This window comes from Salvelinus alpinus, chromosome 4 (genome assembly GCF_045679555.1).
Source record: "Salvelinus alpinus chromosome 4, SLU_Salpinus.1, whole genome shotgun sequence".
In the NCBI taxonomy this organism is placed as follows: Eukaryota; Metazoa; Chordata; class Actinopteri; order Salmoniformes; family Salmonidae; genus Salvelinus; species Salvelinus alpinus.
In genome coordinates, this window is record NC_092089.1 from 13,220,282 (window position 1) to 13,233,602 (window position 13,321).

At 44.5% G+C, this 13,321-nt stretch overlaps 1 protein-coding gene across 2 annotated transcripts in view; it reads left to right on the top strand.

The window, feature by feature from the left end:
• The window catches only part of LOC139572861 (RNA-binding motif, single-stranded-interacting protein 3-like), a 336,861-nt gene extending 325,803 nt beyond the window's left edge, over nt 1-11,058 (top strand). For both annotated transcript variants that reach the window (XM_071395677.1, XM_071395676.1), the window contains 3 exons: nt 641-727; nt 3,215-3,324; nt 10,724-11,058. In XM_071395677.1, the coding sequence (XP_071251778.1) occupies nt 641-727; nt 3,215-3,324; nt 10,724-10,727 (201 nt within the window). In that variant the 3' untranslated portion in view covers nt 10,728-11,058. The remainder of the gene's footprint in view (nt 1-640; nt 728-3,214; nt 3,325-10,723) is intronic.
• The last annotated feature ends 2,263 nt before the right edge of the window (nt 11,059-13,321 follow it).

Consider the following 13,321-nt stretch of genomic DNA (forward strand, 5'->3'; position numbering starts at 1 on the left):
AATCTCACTGTAACCCCCCTCCAGGTCTCTGTTCTCCTACTAATCTCACTGTAACCCCCTCCAGGTCTCTGTTCTCCTACTAATCTCACTGTAACCCCCCTCCAGGTCTCTGTTCTCCTACTAACCTCACTGTAACCCCCTCCAGGTCTCTGTTCTCCTACTAATCTCACTGTAACCCCCTCCAGGTCTCTGTTCTCCTACTAATCTCACTGTAACCCCCCTCCAGGTCTCTGTTCTCCTACTAATCTCACTGTAACCCCCCTCCAGGTCTCTGGTCTCCTACTAATCTCACTGTAACCCCCCTCCAGGTCTCTGTTCTCCTACTAATCTCACTGTAACCCCCTCCAGGTCTCTGTTCTCCTACTAATCTCACTGTAACCCCCTCCAGGTCTCTGTTCTCCTACTAATCTCACTGTAACCCCCCTCCAGGTCTCTGTTCTCCTACTAATCTCACTGTAACCCTCCTCCAGGTCTCTGTTCTCCTACTAATCTCACTGTAACCCCCCTCCAGGTGTCTGTTCTCCTACTAATCTCACTGTAACCCCCCTCCAGGTGTCTGTTCTCCTAGTGTAAGTCACTCCGGATGAGGCTGTCTGCTAAATGACTGTAATATAAAGGTGTTTCTCCTGCTCTCTAACAGCAGTACATGTCTGCAGCAGCTGCTCCTATTCAAGGAACCTACGTTCATCAGTACACTGCAGTGCCAGCCTCCGCCCTCTCAGTGGACGTAAGTTAAACTCTTTACCATGCAGAACTAACCCTAACCATAACACACAACACCATAACACACAACACACAACACCCTAACCCATAACACACAACACCATAACACACAACACCATAACACACAACACACAACACCCTAACACACAACACCATAACACACAACACCCTAACCATAACACACAACACCCTAACCATAACACACAACACCATAACACACAACACCATAACACACAACACCCTAACACACAACACCCTAACACACAACACCCTAACACACAACACCCTAACACACAACACCCTAACACACAACACCATAACACACAACACCCTAACACACAACACCCTAACACACAACACCATAACACACAACACCCTAACACACAACACCATAACACACAACACCATAACACACAACACCCTAACACACAACACCCTAACACACAACACCCTAACACACAACACCCTAACACACAACACCATAACACACAACACCCTAACACACAACACCATAACACACAACACCCTAACACACAACACCATAACACACAACACCATAACACACAACACACACCATGCAGCAGTAACAGTCTCAACATACATTCCTCAAAGGAAGGCCTTAGTCCAATGGAAGTAAGTATTAAACAGCTGTACTCACCACCCATGCACCATGCAGTACTTACTGTAAACCCACAACACGCACCATGCAGTACTTACTGTAAACCCACAACACACACCATGCAGTACTTACTGTAAACCCACAACACGCACCATGCAGTACTTACTGTAAACCCACAACACGCACCATGCAGTACTTACTGTAAACCCACAACACGCACCATGCAGTACTTACTGTAAACCCACAACACGCACCATGCAGTACTTACTGTAAACCCGCAACACGCACCATGCAGTACTTACTGTAAACCCACAACACGCACCATGCAGTACTTACTGTAAACCCACAACACGCACCATGCAGTACTTACTGTAAACCCACAACACGCACCATGCAGTACTTACTGTAAACCCACAACACGCACCATGCAGTACTTACTGTAAACCCACAACACGCACCATGCAGTACTTACTGTAAACCCACAACACGCACCATGCAGTACTTACTGTAAACCCACAACACGCACCATGCAGTACTTACTGTAAACCCACAACACGCACCATGCAGTACTTACTGTAAACCCACAACACGCACCATGCAGTACTTACTGTAAACCCACAACACGCACCATGCAGTACTTACTGTAAACCCACAACACGCACCATGCAGTACTTACTGTAAACCCACAACATCCACACTTAACTAAGGGCCTGAATTCTCATTAAGATCCAACTAGGTCTCACAGCCTCACGTCAGAATTGGACGTTTATCCATGTTTCTCTAAATCGTCAAATTTCAATGTTGTTCCAAACGTCAAATTTTGTCAAACATTGGTGCGGGAAAAAAAAGGTATGTGTGTGTGTGTGGGTAAGTAAAGAAATAAAACAACAGTAAAAAGACATTTGAAAATAAGAGTAGCAAGGCTATATACAGACACCGGTTAGTCAGGCTTATTGAGGTAGTATGTACATGTAGATATGGTTAAAGTGACTATGCATGTATGATGAACAGAGAGTAGCAGTAGGGGTTGAGGGGTTGGCGGGTGGTGGGACACAATGCAGATAGCCCAGTTAGCCAATGTGCGGGAGCACTGGTTGGTCGGGCCAATTGAGGTAGTATGTACATGGATGTCTGGTTAAAGATAAACAGAGAGTAGCAGCAGCGTAAAAGAGGGGTTGGGGGGGAAGGGTTGGGGGGGGCACACAATGCAAATAGTTCGGGTAACCATTTGGTTACCTGTTCAGGAGTCTTATGGCTTGGGGGTGAAAACTGTTGAGAAGTCTTTTTGTCCTAGACTTGGCACTCCGGTACCGCTTGCCATGCGGTAGTAGAGAGAACAGTCTATAACTGGGTTGGCTGGGGTCTTTGACAATTTTTAGGGCCTTCCTCTGACAATTAAGGTTTGGGATTGACTTAAATACAAAAATCTCAAAAAACACATTTCTATCGCTAGGTTCAAACATGCAACTGCCCATCTGCCATCCCTGTCCACAATGCACTAGTAAAACCAAAACCTACATGAAGGTAACAGCGTACACTGTTGTCCCTAGTGTCTTGTTTCAAAGTTATCTCCCGACGTCCTCAGACATGGATCGACGTTGAATACTGACTTGTATCACGGGGTGACCTGACTGTGAGATCTCAGTTTGTAATTTAAGTGTTTGTGTTTTTTGGGGGGGGTAATGTACTATATAATCCATTTGAGATCATTGGATGATTCACAAAAAAAGTCTGAGTTATGAACGTGAATATGAAATCTCAAGAATCAACCCTAAAGATAACTATGACCTAATTTCCTGTGTCTCTTCCTGACTTATGATAACTGTGACCTCATTTCCTGTGTCTTCTCCTGGTTCTTCCTTCTCTTATCAGGCAGTGGTAACAGAGGACTCGCCTCAGACTGTACCTCACTCCTCGCAGGTCCCTAATGGACAGCCACCCCTGGACAACGACTCACCTGCCTACTCCTACCAACAGACTAAGTAAACACACACACACACACACACACACACACACACACACACACACACACACACACACACACACACACACACACACACACACACACACACACACACACACACACACACACACACACACACACACCTGCATGCTCCTACCAACAGACTAAGTAAACACACACACACACACACACACACACACACACACACCTGCCTGCTCCTACCAACAGACTAATTAAACACACACACACACACACACACACACACACACACACACACACACACACACACACACACACACACACACACACACACACACACACACACACACACACACACACACCTGCCTACACACTCAGAAGGAGAGCCTCAGTATAAAATTGTCAGGTTTTGGCCAGGACTGTTCTGGTTTTTTGTCACTAGATGTCCCCATTGCACCTTTTTTGTACCTTTTGTTTTTCCCTTGCTCTAATTATTGTTTGCACCTGTATGTTAGCACCCAGCCCCAGCCCAAGCCTTGTTGTGAACATATATTTTTCTCTTGTTGGATTTTCCAGAGGTTCTCTGGTTTTGTTCTTTTGTATTTTGGATTAGTCTTTTGAGGTTGGTTTTTCCCTTGCTGTTTTTACCACTTTGTGGATTTTCTTTGTATTTTGGAAGATATCTATTTTTTATTAAACCACCATCTCTAGTACTGCTGTGTCTGCCTCATCTTCTGGGTTCTGCCTATTTAGTGACTGTTTCTCGCACCGGGTCCTGACAGAAACACTGAGCCATTAAAATGAACCCAGAGGCAGCCAGTACCCAGGACTTTTTTCCCATGCTGTCCCACCACGAGGGGACTGTCCAACGTCACGAAGCTGCTCTGGTTCAGCAAGAGGCCTTAATGGCTGGACATTCTCAACTTCTGTCGGAGATGATGACTTCCATAAAGCAGATTTCTGATCAACTTTCTCCTGCAACCGCTTCTGCTCCAGTTCATCAGATTCAAGTGCCCGTGGCAGTTAACCCCCTGGCTGAACCTCGTCTGCCGCCTCCCCAATGGTTCTCAGGTGATCCGAGTGGTTGTAAGGGGTTTTTCACCCAATGTTCTCTCTCCTTCGAGCTGCAACCCTCGTCATTTCCCACCGACCGGTCCAAGATAGCATATATCATCACCCTGCTGTCGGAAAAAGCCCTAGCCTGGGCTACTGCTGTGTGGGATGCCCAAAGTCCCTGCTGTGCCAGCTACTCTACCTTTGCTGAAGAATTCAAGCGAGTGTTTCAAGGTCCTACCAGCGGTCCTGACTCAGCCAAACAGCTCCTGACTCTCCGCCAAGGTCGGCGCAGCGTGACGGACTATGCCATCCAGTTCCGCACGGTGGCAGCAGCGAGTGGCTGGAATGACGAGGCGCTCACAGTGTGCTTTTTGAAGGATCTGTCCGACACCATCCAAGATGAACTGGTCACTCGGGAACCACCGGACAACCTCGAGTCCCTGATCAAGTTGGCTTCACGCATAGACCAGCGTCTGAGAGAGAGAGAGCTCAACCGTAGATCTCTCACCCTAGCTCCTATCGGTCCCAGCTCCGAGTCTCCACCTTTATCCCCGCTGACTCCACCGGAACCCATGCAGGTTGGACGCATCTCCCAGGCTGAGAGAGACCGCCGGATGAGGGAGCGATGCTGTCTATATTGCGGCAAACCGGGCCATTTCCTCTCCACGTGTCCCGGGCTCCAGGGAAAACGCACTCTCCCGTGCAGGCCTGGGAGGACGGTAACGGGAAACATAACCTCCTCTCATCCATCCAACTCCCGCCTGCTCATTCCAGTTACCCTTTCCTGGGACAACCACGAGCTTCCCCTTCAAGCATTGGTAGACTCTGGAGCCGCAGGTAACTTCATGGATGGTGTCTGGGCGAAGGAGAATGGCGTTCCCTCTGAACCTCTAAGTGACCCCATAAGGGTTACTACGTTGGATGGAAGCCCTTTGGGATCTGGACTTGTCACTCGTGTCACTACCCCCTTGCGTCTTTCAGTTTCCCAACACCAGGAAGTGATGAACTTTCATCTGACCTCGTGTTCCGAGTTCCCTCTCGTCCTTGGATACCCCTGGCTTCACAGCCATAACCCTCACATCGACTGGTCTGTGGGCACTATCAAGCAGTGGGGTCCTACGTGCCAAGCCACTTGTATCTTCCCAAGTTCCCCGAGTTCCCCTCCCGAGTCTCTAGAATCCATCGACCTGTCCCGAGTTCCCGAGTGTTACCATGACCTCAAACCGGTATTTAGCAAACAGAGGGCCACCAAACTACCACCCCATAGACCTTACGATTGCCCCATCGACCTGTTTCCGGGCACCTGCCCCCCCAGGGGTCGGATCTTTTCCCTATCTCCTCCCGAACGAGCTGCTATGGATACCTACATCAAGGACGCTCTGGCAGCAGGCCTCATGCGTCCATCCACCTCGCCGGCGGGAGCAGGGTTTTTCTTTGTGGCCAAAAAAGACGGGGGATTACGTCCTTGCATCGACTACCGGGGACTTAATGCCATAACCGTCCGTAACCGCTACCCGCTACCCCTTATGGCCACAGCCTTTGAGCTGCTCCAGGAAGCAGTGGTCTTCACTAAGCTTGACCTGCGGAACGCATACCATCTTGTGCGGATCAAACCCGGTGACGAGTGGAAGACCGCTTTCAACACGCCTACTGGTCACTACGAATACTTGGTGATGCCCTTCGGCCTGACCAACGCCCCGGCTGTGTTCCAAGCGCTCATAAACGATGTGCTTAGGGATATGCTTAACATCTTCGTGTTTGTTTACTTGGATGACATCCTCATCTTTTCGAGCTCCCTTCAAGAACACACTAAGCATGTCAGACAAGTACTCAAACGCCTCCTAGACAGCCATTTGTACGTTAAGCCGGAAAAGTGTGAATTCCATTCCTCTCGAGTACAGTTCCTGGGATTTGTAGTGGAACCCGGTCGAGTCCAGATGGACCCCAAGAAGGTAGGGGCGGTAGCAGATTGGCCCACCCCCAAGTCCGTTAAGGAAGTTCAGCGTTTCCTGGGCTTCACTAACTTCTACCGCAAGTTCATCAAGAACTTCAGCTCGGTGGCAGCCCCTCTCTCAGCTTTAACCAAGGGTGGCAACACAAGGTTTCTGTGGGGAAGAGAAGCTGAGACGGCCTTCCAAGGACTCAAGCAGCGCATCCTCTCTGCTCCCATCCTGACACTACCGACGGCGGATGAACCTTTTGTGGTGGAGGTAGACGCATCAGAGGTTGGTGTTGGAGCTGTCCTGTCTCAGAGGGGTGAAGACAAGAGGCTTCATCCTTGTGCCTTCTTCTCTCACCGGCTTACCCCGGCCGAGAGGAATTACGATGTGGGGGATCGTGAACTCCTAGCGGTTAAGATGGCATTGAAGGAATGGAGACACTGGCTCGAGGGGGCTTCTCAACCGTTTCAAGTGCTTACGGACCACAAAAATCTGGAGTATATCCAGCAGGCGAAGCGGTTGAACTCCAGACAAGCTCGATGGTCTCTTTTCTTCAGCCGATTCCAGTTTATTCTCACCTATAGACCCGGGTAGAAGAATCTCAAACCGGATGCCTTGTCACGAGTCTACTCTCCTGCCATTCGAGAAGATACTGACATGACTGTTCTTTCTGCCGCTAAGATCGTGGCTCCGATCTCGTGGCAAGTGGAGGATACCGTGAAACAAGCTCAAGCCATCGAACCGGGCCCTGGAGGAGGTCCTGCTAATCGGTTGTTTGTTCCCAAGGCAGCAAGGTCCCAAGTCCTTCTGTGGGGGCACTCCTCTCGCCTCACCTGTCACCCGGGCGTAGGTCGCACCTTGGAGTTCATCCAGCGTAAGTTCTGGTGGCCCACCATAAAAGAAGACGTTGCCACTTTCGTCAAGGCCTGTTCCGTGTGCTGCCAGGGCAAATCTTCTCACCTCCGCCCTCAAGGACTCCTTCACCCTTTATCTATTCCCCACCGACCCTGGTCCCATATCTCGCTGGACTTTATTACTGGCCTTCCTCCGTCCCATGGTAATACTACGATCCTAGTCATCATCGACAGGTTTTCTAAGGCGGCCAGGTTTGTTCCCTTGACCAAATTACCTTCTGCCAAGGAAACAGCTGAGTTGGTGATTAACCATGTGTTCCGAGTCTTTGGCATCCCGCAAGATATGGTTTCCGACAGAGGTCCCCAGTTCGCCTCAAGGTTTTGGAAGGCCTTCTGCCAACTCATAGGGGCCACGGCCAGTTTATCTTCAGGGTACCATCCGGAGTCCAACGGCCAAACTGAGAGGATGAATCAGGAGCTGGAAACCACCCTCAGATGTATGGTTTCCAACAAACCATCCACATGGTCATCCTTCATTGTTTGGGCTGAGTACGCGCACAACACCTTGTGCTCCTCCTCCACTGGTATATCCCCGCACGAGTGTCAGTTTGGCTATGCTCCTCTATTGTTCCCGGACCAGGAGGCAGAAGTCAGAGTGCCTTCAGCCTCGAGGTTCATCAGACGCTGTCGGCTTACGTGGAAGAAGGCCCGTCTTAATCTTCTGCGTTCCTCACAGCAGTACCAACGACAAGCCAACAGACGTCGCCGTCCCGGTCCTACCCTGTACCCCGGCCAGAGAGTATGGCTCTCAACAAAAAACTTACCGCTACGGGTGGAGTCTCGCAAGCTGTCCCAGAGATTCATCGGACCCTTTAAGATTGCCAGGAGAGTCAATCCCGTTACTTTTCGCCTGCACTTACCCAGATCCCTTAAAATCAATCCCACATTTCACATTTCTTTATTAAAACCTGTTGTTTTTTCTCCCCTTATTCCGGCAGGCAGACCTCCCCCTCCACCCCGTGTCATCGGAGGCCAGTCGGCTTATACCGTCCACCGGATACTGGACTCCCGCCGGGTGCAGCGGTCCTGGCAGTATCTGGTGGACTGGGAAGGCTACGGTCCCGAGGAGCGCTCCTGGGTTCCTGCCAAGGACATACTGGACCCTGACCTCATTCGTCAGTTCAGGGCCCTCCACCCTGAGAAGGCTGGTAGGAACGTCAGGAGCCGTTCCTAGGAGGGGGATTCTGTCAGGTTTTGGCCAGGACTGTTCTGTTTTTTTGTCACTAGATGTCCCCATTGCACCTTTTTTGTACCTTTTGTTTTTCCCTTGCTCTAATTATTGTTTGCACCTGTATGTTAGCACCCAGCCCCAGCCCAAGCCTTGTTGTGAACATATATTTTTCTCTTGTTGAATTTTCCAGAGGTTCTCTGGTTTTGTTCTTTTGTATTTTGTATTAGTCTTTTGAGGTTGGTTTTTCCCTTGCTGTTTTTACCACTTTGTGGATTTTCTTTGTATTTTGGAAGATATCTATTTTTTATTAAACCACCATCTCTAGTACTGCTGTGTCTGCCTCATCTTCTGGGTTCTGCCTATTTAGTGACTGTTTCTCGCACCGGGTCCTGACAAAAATATCTTTAAAGTCAGCATGTGCTGCAGCCACCGACTGTGATCACTGATCAGATCGTCTGCCGACTCAAATTAATTGTACATTAAATACTTAAATAAATAAATATTGAGCCTATATCTGCTACATGTCTACTACTCTATATGTATTTGTATAGTGTATATTGATCTGTATAGTGTAAGAGATGTGTATTCATGTATACAAGGTATATTGATGTGTATACTGGTGTATATAGTGTATATTGATGTATATTGATGAATATTGATGTGTAGTGATGTATATAGGGTATATTGATGTGTATATTGATGTATATAGGGTATATTGATTTGTATAGTGTATATTGATGTATATTGATGAATATTGATGTGTAGTGATGTATATAGGGTATATTGATGTATATAGGGTATATTGATGTGTACAGTGTATATTGATGTGTATAGTGTATATTGATGTGTATATTGATGTATATAGGGTATATTGATGTGTATAGGGTATATTGATGTGTATAGTGTATATTGATGTGTATATTGATGTGTATAGTGTGTATTGATGTGTATAGGGTATATTGATGTGTATAGTGTATATTGATGTGTATAGTGTATATTGATGTATATAGGGTATATTTATGTGTATAGTGTATATTGATGTGTATAGTGTATAGTGATGTGTATAGTGATGTGTATATTGATGTGTATAGTGATGTGTATATTGATGTGTATAGTGTATAGTGATGTGTATAGTGATGTGTATATTGATGTGTATAGTGTATAGTGATGTGAATAATGATGTGTATAGTGTATATTGATGTATAGTGATGTGTATATTGATGTGTATAGTGATGTGTATATTGATGTGTATATCGATGTGTATAGTGATGTGTATAGTGATGTGTATGTGTATATCGATGTGTATATCGATGTGTATAGTGATGTGTATATTGATGTGTATAGTGATGTGTATAGTGTATATTGATGTATAGTGATGTGTATATTGATGTGTATAGTTTATAGTGATGTGTATATTGATGTGTATAGTGATGTGTATATCGATGTGTATAGTGTATAGTGATGTGTATATTGATGTGTATATCGATGTGTATAGTGATGTGTATAGCGATGTGTATAGTGATGTGTATAGTGATGTGTATAGTGTATATTGATGTGTATAGTGATGTGTATAGTGATGTGTATAGTGATGTGTATAGTATATATTGATGTATAGTGATGTGTATAGTGATGCGTATAGTGTATAGTGATGTGTATATTGATGTGTATAGTGATGTGTATAGTGATGTGTATAGTGATGTGTATATTGATGTATTGTGATGTGTATATCGATGTGTATAGTCTGTATTGATGTGTTTTAATGCGTATAGTGTATAGTGATGTGTATAGTGTATATTGATGTATATAGTGTGTATTGATGTGTATAGTGTGTGTTGATGTGTATAGTGTGTATTGATGTGTATTGATGTATATAGTGTATATTGATGTATATAGTGGGTATTGATGTATATAGTGTATATTGATGTGTATAGTGTGTATTGATGTGTATAGTGTGTATTGATGTGTATAGTGATGTGTATAGTGTATATTGATGTATATAGTGTGTATTGATGTGTATTGATGTATATAGTGTGTATTGATGTATATAGTGTGTATTGATGTATATAGTGTATATTGATGTGTATAGTGTGTATTGATGTGTATAGTGTATATTGATGTGTATATTGATGTGTATAGTGTATATTGATGTATGTAGTGTATATTAATGCATATAATGTATATTGATGTGTATAGTGTATATTGATGTGTTTTAATGCGTATTGTGTATATCGATGTGTATATTGTATATTGATGTGTATTCGTTGCTTATCTGTAAAAGAGACCTTGGTCTCAGGATGACTTCCTGAGTTTGAAAGGTTAAATAAAAAATGTAAAATGTATTTTCTTTCTCTTTCTCAGATAACAGGAGGATGAGGAGCGATTGTTCCGGTAACTGCATTGCCCTGAGACAGGGGCTGCACTGAAGCACTGGAGGGATGGAGGGAGGAAAAAAGGAGGACAAAGAGAGATCGTTTTATATTTGCACAAGCATCAAAAAAAAACTTTGTTTTATCTGTCCTGAGAGAGAGAGAGAGAGATTGAGGTGCAGATAAAGTCTCAGAAGATGGACAGGTGCAATATGGGACATTGAGTTTATTGAGCGGCCAGCATGAAACTGGAGTCGTCCTTCGAAAAAGAAAAGAACAAAGTGAAAAACATATTTAAAAAAATATATTAAAAAAAGAACTTTAAAAGGAACAAACGGACAAAAGTCCATGTGAATGTGCAGGTAGGTTTTCAGATCATGAGAGTTTTAATAGAAGAGGAGGCAGAGTTCTAGAGAAAAAACAAACAAATTAAACAGTTGTCTTCCTTTGATATTAAGCTACTATATTTTTTATTATTTTCATGATTTAAAATTGTAAAGTTTTCTAGAGAACAAAAAAAAAGAAAAGTTAAATATTTTTTTTGCCTTAATTTCTCAGACGTTAGAAACTCGTCCGGTTCATTCATCTAAAATTGTTTAAAACATCTGTAAAAAAAAAAAAATGACTGAGTGCATATCAAGAGGCTTCAGATGGTTCAAGATAAACCGAGATTAAATCTATAGACGTTAATGTACAGGTTATAAAGAGAAGTGTATGAAGAAGATTTAAAATGATGTGGTTTGTTTTCATTTGTGTTTTGGGGGAGAAGAGAATCTCCATGGTGATAGTAGGTGGGCGGGGACAAGAAAAATATAGAACCGCTGTATTGTGGGAAATGCAGTTTATCGATGAAAAAATGTTTTGGTTACTTAACATGGCATTAGTGTGTTTTTACTTGCAATAATTTTTTTTACAAAGTACTACAGTTTCTTTTGCCTGCTTTTGCTTCTCTCATCGCAAAACAAGAAATGAAACAAAAACCCAAAAAGTCAACTTCCAGTGAAAACGTATACAGATAAGATCATCTGTGTACAAAGGGACATGTGTTCAAAATATAGCAATAGTTTTAAAGAAATTGGTGACAATTTTCTTTAGTCTTTTTATAGCTGTGGATCAAATGCAGCCAACAGACAACAGCTTTTATACCACAGAAGAACAAACAGGTAGAAACAGTGGAGTCAATCGAGAGATTATTTTTTTTAAATTCATATTTTAACTTTTCCATTTAGGCTTTCTTGCTTTTGTTGTATGATGCACTGTACATTAGATGGTTTGAGGGTTGGACCTGTGGGCTTAGGACTCTTCCCATTGACTCTGCTGGGGTTGAGGTGTTCATAGGGTTCCACCATTGGTGCAGTCATGTGTCACTCATACCTTCAGCAACAAGGTGTGTAAACAGGTCAGAGAACTGTGTCACAGAGAAAGCTCAGTTCTATCATAACCCTTCTACAAGGAGGAGCTCCAAAATAATCTGAGAGAGATCTGGTAGAGAAACAGAGTAAATCCTTCAGTCCCTGATACAGTGAGGATGGTTAATCCAATGTAAAACCACACAATCTCTCCGCTGCAAGGACAACCACTGTTATAACAAACACAAACCGCGTTACATGATGTAAAGCTCATCCGCTGAGCCCCGTTACTGAAGGGATAGGATACTACCGTCTGCATAGACACCAGGCTAGTTTCTGGTATCTTATCTGGCCATCTTTAGCTATCTTGTCTGAGACATAGACACCAGGCTAGTTTCTGGTATCTTATCTGGCCATCTTTAGCTATCTTGTCTAAAACATAGACACCAGGCTAGTTTCTGGTATCTTATCTGGCCATCTCTAGCTATCTTGTCTGAGACATAGACGCCAGGCTAGTTTCTGGTATCTTATCTGGCCATCTTTAGCTCTTGTCTGAGACATAGACACCAAGCTAGTTTCTGGTATCTTATCTGGCCATCTTTAGCTCTTGTCTGAGACATAGACACCAGGCTAGTTTCTGGTATCTTATCTGGCCATCTCTAGCTATCTTGTCTGAGATATAGACACCAAGCTAGTTTCTGGTATCTTATCTGGCCATCTCTAGCTATCTTGTCTGAGACATAGACACCAGGCTAGTTTCTGGTATCTTATCTGGCCATCTCTAGCTATCTTGTCTGAGATATAGACACCAGGCTAGTTTCTGGTATCTTATCTGGCCATCTCTAGCTATCTTGTCTGAGACATAGAAACCAGGCTAGTTTCTGGTTTCTTATCTGGCCATCTTTAGCTATCTTGTCTGAGACATAGACACCAGGCTAGTTTCTGGTTTCTTAACTGGCCATCTTTAGCTATCTTGTCTGAGACATAGACACCAGGCTAGTTTCTGGTTTCTTATCTGGCCATCTCTACTTATTTTGTCTGAGACATAGACACCAGGCTAGTTTCTGGTATCTTATCTGGCCATCTCTAGCTATCTTGTCTGAGACATAGACGCCAGGCTAGTTTCTGGTATCTTATCTGGCCATCTTTAGCTCTTGTCTGAGACATAGACACCAAGCTAGTTTCTGGTATCTTATCTGGCCATCTCTAGCTATCTTGTCTGAGATATAGACACCAGGCTA